Here is a 12,903-nt window from a genome sequence, read left to right as displayed (position 1 = left end):
GGCTCCCCTTGAAGGGCATCCGGGGGCTGCAGTTGGTCAGAATGCAGCTGCTGGTGATAGAGGAGCCCTCGTGGCTCCCGAGTGACACCTATCCTGCGCAGGCTGCACTGGCTCCCTGTGGCCGTCGGGGTGCGCTCCAAGGTGTTGGTGACCGTCTTTAAAGCGCTCCATGGCATAGGGCCGGGTTACTTACGGGACCGCCTGCTGCTACCGAATACCTCTCACCGACCCGTGCGCTCTCACAGAGAGGGACTCCTCAGGGTGCCGTCGGCGCGACAGTGTCGTCTGGCGACACCCAGGGGAAGGGCCTTCTCTGTGGGGCTCCCCCCCTCTGGAACGAACTCCCCAGGACTTCGTCAACTTCCGGACCTCCGAACCTTTCGCATGAGCTCAAAACTCACTTATTTATTTGCGCTGGACTGGGTTAGCTTTTTATGGGTTTTTAATTGGGTTTTATCGATGGGTTTTTAATGGGTTTTTAATGGGTTTTATTATTTGCTAAATTTTAATTGCGGCCAAATTGAATAAGTTTTTTAGTGGTATTTTAATAGTATTTATTTTGTAATAGGAATGTTTATTTTATCTGGCTGTAAACCGCCCTGAGTCCTTCGGGAGAAGGGTGGTATAAAAATTTAAATAATAAATAAATAAATAAATAAATAAATGTCATTGGTCCTATAAAATCCAAGATGATTCAGTTCCAAAGCCATGCCTGAACCAATAGTGGAATGTGTCCATTTCTTCCAAGATCTTCCTGACCATCCTCATCAGGATAGTAGCAATTAAATTATAGTGATTAATATTAATATCAAAGGGAGCCAGAAAATGTTTTGGAAAGAATCCTATGCTATCATCTTCTACAAGCTGTCTAACATCTATTCCTCATTCAACAATACATTTACCATACTTTGAACCCATAATTTCCTTCCTTTCTTGCTTTCCAGTATCAGTAACTAGTTTGGCTTGCGAAGCTATATTAAAAAATGCAATATATATTTTCTAGACTAATTGATTACATCTATTCATGGTAGTCTTCTTAAAGATGCATAACGTTTCACTGAAAAAAATGGAAAGAATATGTTTTAATTTTCTAATACAATATTTTTTTATTGTGGAAGAAACATTATTTATTCACGTCTTAACGAAGTTTAGGATTTTCTGTTTAATTTCAGACTGCAGAACTAGAGGACAATTCAATGCATTTTCTTACCACTTCCGAGGAAGGCGCTCTCTTGATTATAGTTTTCGGGAAGATAAGCCTTCAAAATACCTAAAAATTCCAAGACCATCAAGGTACATATCACAGTTTTGTTTACTTGTTACTTTTAACGTTTATTGTACTACCCAAAGCATCCCAGCAAATGTTTTTTAATGCAATCTATTTCTAAGATTTTATTTCAATCAACTTGATTTTTTTCCCCCTCCATCATGTCAATTTTGGGGAAATGTCTATAGATTGCCAACCTGTTCGATAAGTCCAAAAAAAAAATTCCTAGTTAGGTGCAATATTACAACAAATTTTCAAGATTCTAATGAGAAATTCCAGAGAGTAATTTTAAAAATTGCATACAGCCCTTTTAGAAAAAGGGTGAATAGAGGTTGTGGCTGCATTTTAGAATCTCCTTTTCTGGCATTCACGACTCTAATTTTAAAACTCCACAAAATTAAAAAGCATGTTTGGGCTATTATTTATGTCACAATGCACAAATAAGGTTGGTTTCCCAAATACAGCACAGGGTAGGGTTCTGTTAATTATTCACTTAGTATTAATTTGAATCCATTTAGGATTAGGACTAGATTTGGATTAAGCAGTCTAGGGTTGACTTGTCACTTTTCTTGATTAGGCTCAACACATCAGGTCCAGTAGAGTTGTGATCTTGTGACTCCGCTATTATGTGGGAGGGTTATGGATGTCATTATCCACTCAGGATCATGACCTGGTGATGGCTGCTTCACATGGGGTTGTTTACTTTGATGACATCACTGATTGCATTGCAATGATGTCAGAAGCTCTGAGGGATTGAAAGGATTAGCAGGTGACATCACCATTGCCTGGGGGATGCCCAATTGGGGTTTCCTTTCATGTCTCCAGTAGGAGTTGGAGCGAAGGACAGGAGCTCATCTTGTTCCATGGCAGCACTTGGGTCTCAAATGCAGGCCAATCCAGCATCCCAACCATGCAAGCCATGTGCTCTCACATCACTGATTGAACAAAAAATTAAGGCATTTCAAAGTTAGTATATAGGTAGTCCTCAATTTATGACCACAAAGCTCAAAATTTCCATTGTTAAGCAAGATAGTTGTTAAATGGTTTTTGCCCCCATTTTATAAGCTTTCTTGCCACAATTTTAAGTGACTCACTGCAGTTGTTAAGTTAGTAAAATTCAACATGGCATTAACAGATTTCTTGCAACCCAGCTTCCTAACTCTATGCTCCACACATAGAGTTCTTCATCATTTCTAAATTTATTCCAAAAAACACCAGAATTTTCCAGAAGAGATATTGAGATGGCCAGCAAACATATAATAAAAGAAAAGGACACGGCCATTTGAATTGGATAGAAACCACTGTTTTTTTCAGACTGGTAAAAGTCTGGTAATAGTCTCTTCTCAGGAAGTATTTTATCCTGCCCAATGGGAGTCTATTTCAGGGATGGAGTCTCAGAAGCAGTGAGCTCTTCTAGATTCAACAGTATTCCAAGACAAAATACTTGAGTTCATTTTGCTAATTTAAAGAGCTTTGATGCACTTCATTAATCCTGATTAAGAAAGTAGTCATAATTTCATGAACAAGTACAATTTACATAGTTTAAATCACTGCAACTTCTGTTGCAGTGATTTAAACTATGCTTGTATTCAGATTTCTCAACCAGCAAATTGGGTGAGATAACGTGTTAAAGATAGCCTGTTTGGTAACAAGCTAGACAATCAGATTTGTTTAAATCAACAATGCATCTTCTGCGCAATATGTAACTTATTTTTCTTCTTGTTCCAGTTTTACAAGAGGGAATACATTCTTTAACAGCACTACTTCATCCTTTGATGAGCGCAAGAAAGCCCCCATAATGAATGATTTCAAAGAATTTGTTGGAGATATGCAAAAAACAATTACAGACCTCAGAAAACAGGTGTGTGTGAAAAGTTCTTCAAATAACATTAAACACTAAAATATTTCTGCAGTCAATTTAAGAGTTGAAGAGATACTCCAGGCAGAGTAGGAGAGTGGCAACTTTCACTTATTCCCCATGCCACAAAACGTGTTTGGGGCAATTTGTGGACGCACTATGGATCCTTAAAGGTGGTGGCAAGGACTGTAGAATTGTGGAAAGTCAGTAGAAATGTCTGTTATATCACCATCTCTTCATGAATGAATTCCGATTATAATTTGCATGCTTTAGGAAAACGTATTTGTGTAATAGACAATTGCTTAATGTTTTCATTCAAGCAAGGCATTATTTTGAAATGCACTGAGGTCAAATATTATCCTGGATTAGGATTTGGGATTCTCAGGTTCAAGTTCACCTCACTCATGAAATCTCATTTTCTCATAACGCACTCTAGCTATAGGGTTGCATAGGGAAATGTTGGAGGGAGGACTATTATATATAAGCTGACTTGAGTTCCTCGGAGAGACATGTCATATAAATATAGCAAACCCATTAGTGTGGTACAGAAATTACCATTTGGTTTGAACCAGGAAAATCTAGTTTCATCTTAGCTTTGTAAAGCATTGTTAATTACCTTAGATCAGTTGCCTTCCAAACATAAATGTGTAAAGATAAAGTTGAAGGACAAATTGCACTAAAAAAGGAGAAGAAAAAACATCCAAGGAAGTCTTTGTCTTTTCTTCCTCATGTATTTTTGGTCTACAATCTCCTTACACTTCGAATCCAAGATACATATATGACATGCAGAACTGCAGCTGGCCAATAGTTCTTACATTATTAAATGTACTTAGGACTGGGTTATCACTGTGTGTCTCCATCACAGGCTTCTGGTTCTCCTCTCACTCTGTTTAATTAATGGAGAAGCAAAATTCTTCCCAAATCAGCCTGGTTTGAGTCTGTTATTTCTTCTTTTTAAGGATGGAGTGGTGAAACAGGTTTATATCTTAAATGACATTTTTCCCCAGGCAAGGAACAGATGGAGGGGGTTATTTTAATGCACAAAATGTCAAATAAATTCCAAAGGGAGCCTGTGACTTTTTAGCTGCAGAATCCTCCCCTTTCTTATTCATCGTTGTGTAAAGCAGCTTTACCATCTCATGTATCATATGTTGCCATCTTAGTGCAGAATTTCTCAGTAAAATGAACGTGACATACCATGAGAATTTTGAAGGGTGTTCTAGGACTTGGTTGCATTGCACATAAAAGGAAACAGAGATCCTTTTGGCACTGATGGATAAACAACGTGTCTCCTGTCCAGATAAAGAAACTTGAGTCACGGCTCAGTAGAACCGAATGTACTGATGAAAATGGCAAATCTTATTCCAGTAATGAGACATGGAAAAAAGACCCCTGCACCACATGTGAATGCAAGGTGAGTTTAACGTGCTTTTAGGCACACATGTTTGCGGGTGTTCTTGGCCATTTGTCTCCTGGCTTTTAATGAATCTTCCTGATAAATTTGTAGGGAGCTGCAACTTTCTACATTCATCCTCAGGAGCTTCTTTTTGCTTGTTTGAAAATTGTTATTGTTATCATAGTTTCACAGTGTTTGGGCTCTGCCGCTTTGACTGCCAAGGAGACAAGCTGCTGCTGTTCAACTGACTATACTGTCTCCTTGCCAAAGGAATTACTGCCAGAGAATGTAAAATTGGCAAATTGGGCTTCCTGAACAATCTCAACTACTGCTACTTTTTTTTTTCCCTTAGAAAACTGGAACAGCTTTCTAGCCCATTTGGCTATGAAGCTATGAAGCTAATCTTTCACACACACACACGCTCAGACACACAGACACACAGACAAACAAAACAACCCAACAAAGGGATAGTTTAGCTCACAGTATTCTCTTCTGCCCTGGGATTACCACACACTTCAGTGCCTGAATTTTCTCTTGTCCTTTTAGTGTTGAGTAAAACCAAAATAAGTGGTGTTGAATCAGAATAAAGTCGGGCAGTTTGCAGAACTTTTACCCTATTAAATTTAATCAATTTTCAAGACAAGCAAACTCTGAATTACTGCCTCTGTATTTTCTGTATCCACGTGAGTTTGTTTATTTGAATGGGAAATCTCTTAAGATTGCAGTCCTGCTCAAAGTGACTTGGAAGTAAGTCTCATCAATCTTGGTATAACTCACTTCTAAGAAGACCCCCATAACAATGCACTGTTTGTCTGTTATTGCATAGTTGTATTTGAAAGTTTGAGACAATCCAGCTGTGGCCTGTATAAAACTCCCTTCTCTGTGTGTTTAGCGAGGAGCTTGTGATCCATAAAAATTTACACATTGTGAAATTCATTTTAAGTTTTTAAAATGCCTTATGCCTTGGAGGCACAGCATGTGCTGCTGCAAGAAATCAAAACAACTAGTCCCTGGAAACTTTCTGGAGCTCTGACATCAAGAACATTTAATAACATAATGTTATATCTAGGACTTAATAATGTAAATATTTCAATTTAGGAGATTAATGTTCATTTTGTTTTGGTGGGGAGCTGCCAAATATGTATGTGTTGCTGGGTTCAGCATTTCATCATGCAGCACTTGGTGCTTCCATTCATGCAAATAATTGAAAATTTGGAAAAACCCTCCTGGTTCAGAGCAGAGGCCCATGGAATTAAATATTTTATCTCACACAGCAGCCTACCAAAGGCATTGAAAAAAAAAATCCAAGCGTAAGAGCATGAAAGTCCTCAGACAAAAGTGCAAAATGTGTTTTTAACAAATTCCTGACTTTTATAAAACCAAGAAGTACCCAATGGAAAAATACTCTACAAGATTATCTGTCTAGTCAAGAGATGGGTAGCAATCATTGAACAAGCTTGCTTATTAATATGTGTTAGGGTTACAGTTTTATCATTGCTACTCCAGTTTATACCTTATCTTTCTGGACAATGTGAGATCATCAGTGGCTTTGGGGTGAGATACCAGCTGTACGCTGATGACACCCAGCTGTACTTCTCCACCCCAGGCCACCCCAATGAAGCTGTTGAAGTGCTGTCCCGGTGCGTGGAAGCCGTACGGGTCTGGATGGGGAGAAACAGGCTCAAGCTTAATCCCTCCAAGACGGAGTGGCTGTGGATGCCGGCACCCCGATTCAGTCAGCTGCAGCCGCGGCTGACTGTTGGAGGCGAGTTATTGGCCCCAAAGGATAGGGTGCGCAACTTAGGTGTCCTCCTGGATGAGCGGCTGTCGTTTGAAGATCATTTGACGGCCGTCTCCAGGGGGGCCTTCCACCAGGTCTGCCTGGTTCGGCAGTTGCGCCCCTTCCTTGATCGGGATGCCTTGTGCACGGTCACTCATGCGCTCGTTACCTCTCGCTTGGATTATTGTAATGCTCTCTACATGGGGCTCCCCTTGAAGTGCACTCGGAGGCTTCAGTTAGTCCAGAATGCAGCTGCGCGGGTGATAGAGGGAGCCCCGCGTAGCTCCCATATAACACCGCTCCTGCGCAGACTGCACTGGCTGCCTGTGGCCTTTCGAGTGCACTTTAAGGTGCTGGTTACGACCTTTAAAGCGCTCCATGGCTTAGGGCCTGGGTACTTACGGGACCGCCTGCTGTTACCACATGCCTCCCACCGACCCGTACGCTCTCACAGAGAGGGACTTCTCAGGGTGCCGTCCGCCAAGCAATGTCGGCTGGCGGCCCCCAGGGGGAGGTCCTTCTCTGTGGGGGCTCCACACTCTGGAGCGAACTTCCCGGGTTTACGCCAAATACCTGACCTTCGGACATTCCGTCGCGAACTGAAGACACATCTTTTTATTCGCGCGGGGCTGTCTTAAATTGAATTTTATCAAATTTTTAAAAATTTTATTAACTAATTTTAAATGGGGTTTTTAGCTCACTGTATATTTTAATTTTCAGGCCAATTTTAAAATAAGTTTTTTAATTGCATTTTAAAATATAAATTAAATTATATATTGCACTGTTTGTTTTATTTTTGCCTGTACACCGCCCTGAGTCCTTCGGGAGAAGGGCGGTATAGAAATCAAATAAATAAATAAATAAATAAAATAATGGTAATTACGGAACAGAGGTCTCCATGATACATAAATGGAGTAAGAGCTCTTTGTCTTTAGAGATTCTGTTTGATCAAAAAATTGATTAATTTCAAGAAAAGAGTGACCCACTCTAGTTACAAACAATTACTACATGCAAAGATGTTTCCCAATTTATCAAGCAATATGAAGCTTTCCCTGCTCTTTCTTTGTCCATTGATTTGTGCATACAAATTTTATTCAGAATTCAGCGAGCAAATCAATGTTAAATTATTTAGATAGCCTGTACTATATCAGCAATACAGGCTCAAATCGCAAATGTACATTCTTCAGTAATGCACATCTTTATCTTTTCTTCTTGTTCTTTTTTTTTTAAAGTAACTAAATTGTCACTCTACCTTTTCAAATGCAGGTTGGTCAGGTCACCTGTTATGTGGAATCGTGTCCATCACTTGATTGTGCTACACCTGTGAAGCTGAAGGGTATTTGCTGTCCGGTGTGCCTAAAACAAACTGTTAGCAAGGGAAATGCACCCTAAGTCCCAATTGTCACATGTCAAGTCATATTGATATCTGCCGATGGCAAATACAGGTAACAGTAGGCTTTAAACCACAATAGAGAACCAAGATGTTAAAGGAGAATAGCATTCAGATGATGGGGTAACAGTGTAAGAAAAAATCTATTTTACTTTCTTATCCATTGGAAAACCACAAGGTGAAAGTATTGAAAGGGAATACACAGTGTTAGTCAAGATAAATTATATGTTGAAACTTCTCAGGTTCAAGAGACTAAAAACTGGTGCTATTTTTTTTAAAGCATTTGTTTAGTTTTTTTAGGCTCCCAGGTGTTCTTTTTCTTTCTTTGTACACTGGTAGGAAATCAGGTGCCATTGGAGGAAATAATGTCCATGTGACATAATGCCTGGATTTACATACTGTATTATGTGGTTCTGTAAACCATGGCTTAGTGCTAGGTGTATTTACAGCCATTACAGCTTAGTGAATGCACCATGGTAAAATCATGGCTTAGTGCAATATATGAACACAGATATTGCCTGCATTCATATATCATTCGACTGATACTTGACCACGTCATACTGAATAAACCGCAATTGGCTGAATTCAGACAGTGTTAGGTCTGACATGCTTGGGCTGCAGAACTCTGGAATACCACTAGATGACAGCAAAGGATGTATGAGAAAATAATATTTGGATTTTTGGATTCCAGTTCTGTGCCACTGAATAACATGCTAAGCTATAAACAAAGTTTTTCGAAGACCAGGGTGGCTGGTTTCACATAATTCAGTAACCAGAACTAAACAAACCAAAGCAAATGTTTTAGTATGATACAAACACTAGGTCAGACCTGAAAGGTATTTGACTTAAAAAGCTAATCATGCCAGATTATTATTACTACAATAACACAATTGTACTGTATCTTGCAGTATTAATTCTAATTGAGTCCAAGAATAAAAAAAAACCCTTAATTTTGGCATCTGGTTTTTATGCTCCTGTAGTATTAAATCGTTCCCTATCCGATGCCTGCGTCTATCATCATTTAACTTCCAGTGTAATACAATATTTTCCAAGTTTGCAAACTTCCATGTTTTTATGAACTTCAGAGCTGGAATTCCTTGGCCAGATTGGCCTTTACTGATCATTCTTGGAGAGGAAGTCCAGACCAATGGAAGTTGACAGGCTTGGAAAATTCAGATAAAATATTCATAATATTCAAGCTTCTGACTCCCCACCAGGCCTTACTAGGGAAATGGCTGTAACATAAGCATCAATAACATAATTCACAAGTCTATGTATGCATGAGAAAAAAAGATACTGATGGAAAATAAATCATCATATCACATTCTTGCACTTTTAGCCTTTTCAAAAAAATATGTATTTCTTGGTTTAAAGGGCAATTGCTCAAAATTTTTCATCTGTGTTAAGTTTCCCTGCTTATTGTAGTTCTTGTCTTAGCTGAGATGTTTAGGCTGCCTGTACTTCCATTTCCTATCTAAATTCATCTTTCTTACGTAGAGTACTGCATACTTCCTCAAGTGGTCCAAGAAATCTGTCACATCAGAACTTAATTTATAGATGTTAAGTAATCCCAAAATTCAAATCTGTCTGGGAACTCTAATCCTTATGAGGTGGATATTGTCTGTATTCATTCAATGATAATATTTGACTTTGCCTGTTATTATCTATCTTCCAAGGCTGAGCCTCGGAAAAGGCTCAGCCTTGGAAAAGGATGTGAGGAAAAGGATGTGAGGATTGTTTCTTGGATGACTCATGCTTCATATTAATTCTGGTTCCCATAAACATTCAGCATCTGCTGTTTTAGGCATCCATTATTCATTTGCTAACAAGTATATATGGACTGTTATTTTTCTACTTTGTATCTTAGTAATGCCAAATAACCCATATTTGTGCTGAAAAATAAACCATTATGGAAGACTCCTTTATCATAATAAACCTTAAGCACAGAATGATGGCTGAAGGGGTAGGAGGCATTATGCTTTTCTGGAAAATACGTAGTAATATAGAAATTAATGAAACAGGACTTAAAAACCATCTTGGGAATATTATGTTTGCATATGTCACAATAATTCTTCTAGCACCTTTCTGACAGGTAACATACTTTCACTACTGAGTGCATCCTGACCTCCCAAAATCTATTTCTCCTAATAGATTAGGGCTATCAGATGAGCATTTCTTTGTTGCTATTTAGTGGTTATCTGGATTCTAACATCCCAGATCCGGTAGTATTAAGTATGCTCATGTCCTCTTAGGAAATGCTCCACAACAGTGTTTTTCAAACTTGGCCAATTTAGGATGTACGGACTTCAACTCCCAGAATTCCCCAGCAAAGCATGAGTTACATTCATCTTAACGTGGTCAAGATTGACAACATTGTCATAGAGCAATGATGCCTTAATCAATTGTTCCAGAATGTCAGGTTGAACAAAATTGCTCTTTGTATGACCTGGATCCTACAGTTTTAGATACAAATACAGCTGTAGATGTTGATAACAGCATTTTTGGCCTGAGTACCAGGAAAGTTAAAACTATGATTCGCCAATGTGTTTTTCCCCTGATTTGCTAACTCAGAAAATACTTTGAAAATGTGAACATAAGGTGAGGTTTTCAGGAAAAGATGATTTGCTGTGGATACAAACATCACACTGGTTAAGTGTACAGTCTTCCAGGAAAAGACAGCCTCAAATTTACATCCGCCTTCTGACCAGAATTATTATGTAACCTGAAAACAAATGTCATGCATTCATCAGTATCTAAAAGGCACCAACCTTTAATGAAAATGCTGCTAAAGCTCCTCTAAAATATTTTGTGAACAAATGAGATGTACTAAAGTGGTGTGCATAGAACAGCGCCTAAAATCTATTGATCCTAGATGAATTGTTGCATGATTCTGAAATAAAATCTATTAGTATGAAGGAACCAAACATTTCAAAGTCTCTGGTTACATGGCACCTGTTTTCCCTACTTAGTACTTGTGTCAAAATCATGTTAAACATCACTGTTTGTGAATCTGTATGCCCAGATATGTGTTTTAAGGACTGTTGTTATTATGTCTACATTAATATACCACTGTTTACCTTTATTTTCAATATTGCCTTTTTTTATAACCAGCATGTATTATTACAGTCAGAGAAGAAAAGCTCTCATACCTCATTTGACTGATGTGTTTGTCTTCACGACTGTTTCTTCAATTCATGATGCAAATCATTAACTTGTAGAGTTTAGCTATCTTCTGAAGTGACAATCAGTTTTCGGGGGTGAAAGCGATATCATACCATTTTTTAAAAAAAAATTAACCATGGAATTTGTTTAATAAGTACTCTACCAGCATCTGTTAGTAGCTGCTTTAGAAAAGTATTTTGGGAGTACATAGTAATTGACAAACAAATTTTACAAAACTGTTTAAAGAGTACTATCTTAAACATCTTTATTTAAAAATAAGTCCAAACTTAGTAGGACTTATAACCAGATAAACAAGCACAGGGTGGAACTCAAAAGCAAATTCTTAAATAAAGATTTGACTTTGATGCCCATAAAGTGAAGACATACTTTAAAAATTATACTTTATTTTAAGGATTACCTCTTAGGCCTTTCAGTACCTCAGTAAATTCTGTATTTTCATAATCCAGATCATATTTTTCCTATAGGGGTTTTCTCTAGAATTCTTTTATATTTGGGCAAATTAACAAATTATGATAGATAACCATAGTTGAAGTATGTTTCTGCAGGTATAAAACAAGTTGAAATCTTAACAAATTACTAATGACCATTTATTTTGGTGCTGCAGCTACACTAAAAACAATCAAACCCTGCTCAGGTATTTTGCAATACAGGCCTCTGCAAATCTATTCAAACTTAAGTCATATTAAATGTCTGTGTGGGGTATAGTATTGTACCATGGTCACTGAAGAGTATATTTTCCAAGAATCCATAACCAAAGAACTCTGGCTTCCTACATTAAAATAAAACAAATATTTGATCAGTAGGCTATCAGATCTCCATGAAAAAATCCAGTGAGTCATTGAAGAGAAGGTTTGCAGCCCATTCTGTTAACACTATAATCAATATTGTTCAAATAGTATGTAAAATGATGTAACTTCCAGCATTTATAGCTAAACAAATAGCAGGAAATGTTTGGTGTTAAACCAGATTAGGAAATAGACCTAATTCTATAATTATCACTTAAATCAAATATTATTTTTAAAAAAATTTTTTTTACATTTTTTGTCAATTAAAAATCCATGTAGCATTTTTGAGACAGTGGCCGATGGCTGAATGATCATTTTTCTCAGTATTTTGTTGGTGGCAATTGTTCCATATTTATTTACTTTGTTAAAATTCCTACCGAAAATAAAATTTGTACTTACTTTCTTGTACTTAATAAATCTACCAAAGAATTGTTTGCACTGTTATGAATGCTTTTCATTTACAATAAACAGGTCACGTTTTTTAAGTTGGAGTCATGATATATTATTTCAAATCATTTAATCACACCATGAGCTGCCCTGGTGAAATACATAGACAGTAACAGAAGCATTGTGGGACATTTAAATGGCAGGTGTTGCTAACACCATCCAACCTAACCGTTTCTAAATACTGCCCTTATCTACTGTCTGTAAAAAGAACTCACAACATTAAGACAATGCAAACTAATAGGTTGAGAACAGGAAGATGGGTCACTAGGAAAAAAAGGCTTTCTTGAAACTGAGGCCATTTCCAGAAGTTGCTAGTATAACATTTACATAGCCGCACGATTACAACTTTGACCAGCAGTGTTTGCAGCAAGCCACAGATACCACAATCACAATACTGACACAACTATTTGAGTATTCACCAATAAAGGTAAAGGTTTCCCCTGTCCAGTCGGGGTCTGACTCTAGGAGACAGTGTTCATCTCTGTTTCTTGGCCGAGGAAGACAGTGTTGTCAGAAGACAATTTCCATGATCATGTATGGCCAGCATGACTATATGCCAAAGGCGCACGGAATGCTGTTACCATCCAACCAAAGTGGTACCTATTTATCTACTCGCATCTGCATGCTTTTGAACTGCTTAGGTGGGCAACAGCTGGGACAAGGAACTGAAGCTTGCACAGCACGTTGCACAATACGTGGGTCTCGAACCCAGGCTTTCCAGCTGATAAGCTCAGCGTCTTTAATTGGTGACCCTTTGCGCCTCCCTCAATATGATACCATTGCACAAATGCCACAAC

At 38.1% G+C, this 12,903-nt stretch overlaps 1 protein-coding gene across 2 annotated transcripts in view; it reads left to right on the top strand.

Annotated features, from left to right (window-relative positions):
* Positions 1 to 12,138, top strand: part of PXDN (peroxidasin) — a 107,070-nt gene extending 94,932 nt beyond the window's left edge. For both annotated transcript variants that reach the window (XM_058177772.1, XM_058177763.1), the window contains 4 exons: positions 1,173 to 1,293; positions 2,996 to 3,128; positions 4,426 to 4,539; positions 7,568 to 12,138. In XM_058177772.1, the coding sequence (XP_058033755.1) occupies positions 1,173 to 1,293; positions 2,996 to 3,128; positions 4,426 to 4,539; positions 7,568 to 7,693 (494 nt within the window). In that variant the 3' untranslated portion in view covers positions 7,694 to 12,138. The remainder of the gene's footprint in view (positions 1 to 1,172; positions 1,294 to 2,995; positions 3,129 to 4,425; positions 4,540 to 7,567) is intronic.
* The last annotated feature ends 765 nt before the right edge of the window (positions 12,139 to 12,903 follow it).

This window comes from Ahaetulla prasina, chromosome 1 (assembly GCF_028640845.1).
Source record: "Ahaetulla prasina isolate Xishuangbanna chromosome 1, ASM2864084v1, whole genome shotgun sequence".
Lineage (NCBI taxonomy): Eukaryota > Metazoa > Chordata > Lepidosauria > Squamata > Colubridae > Ahaetulla > Ahaetulla prasina.
The sequence above is the reverse complement of the archived record's forward strand: the minus strand, read 5'-3'. Positions and strand labels throughout refer to the sequence as shown.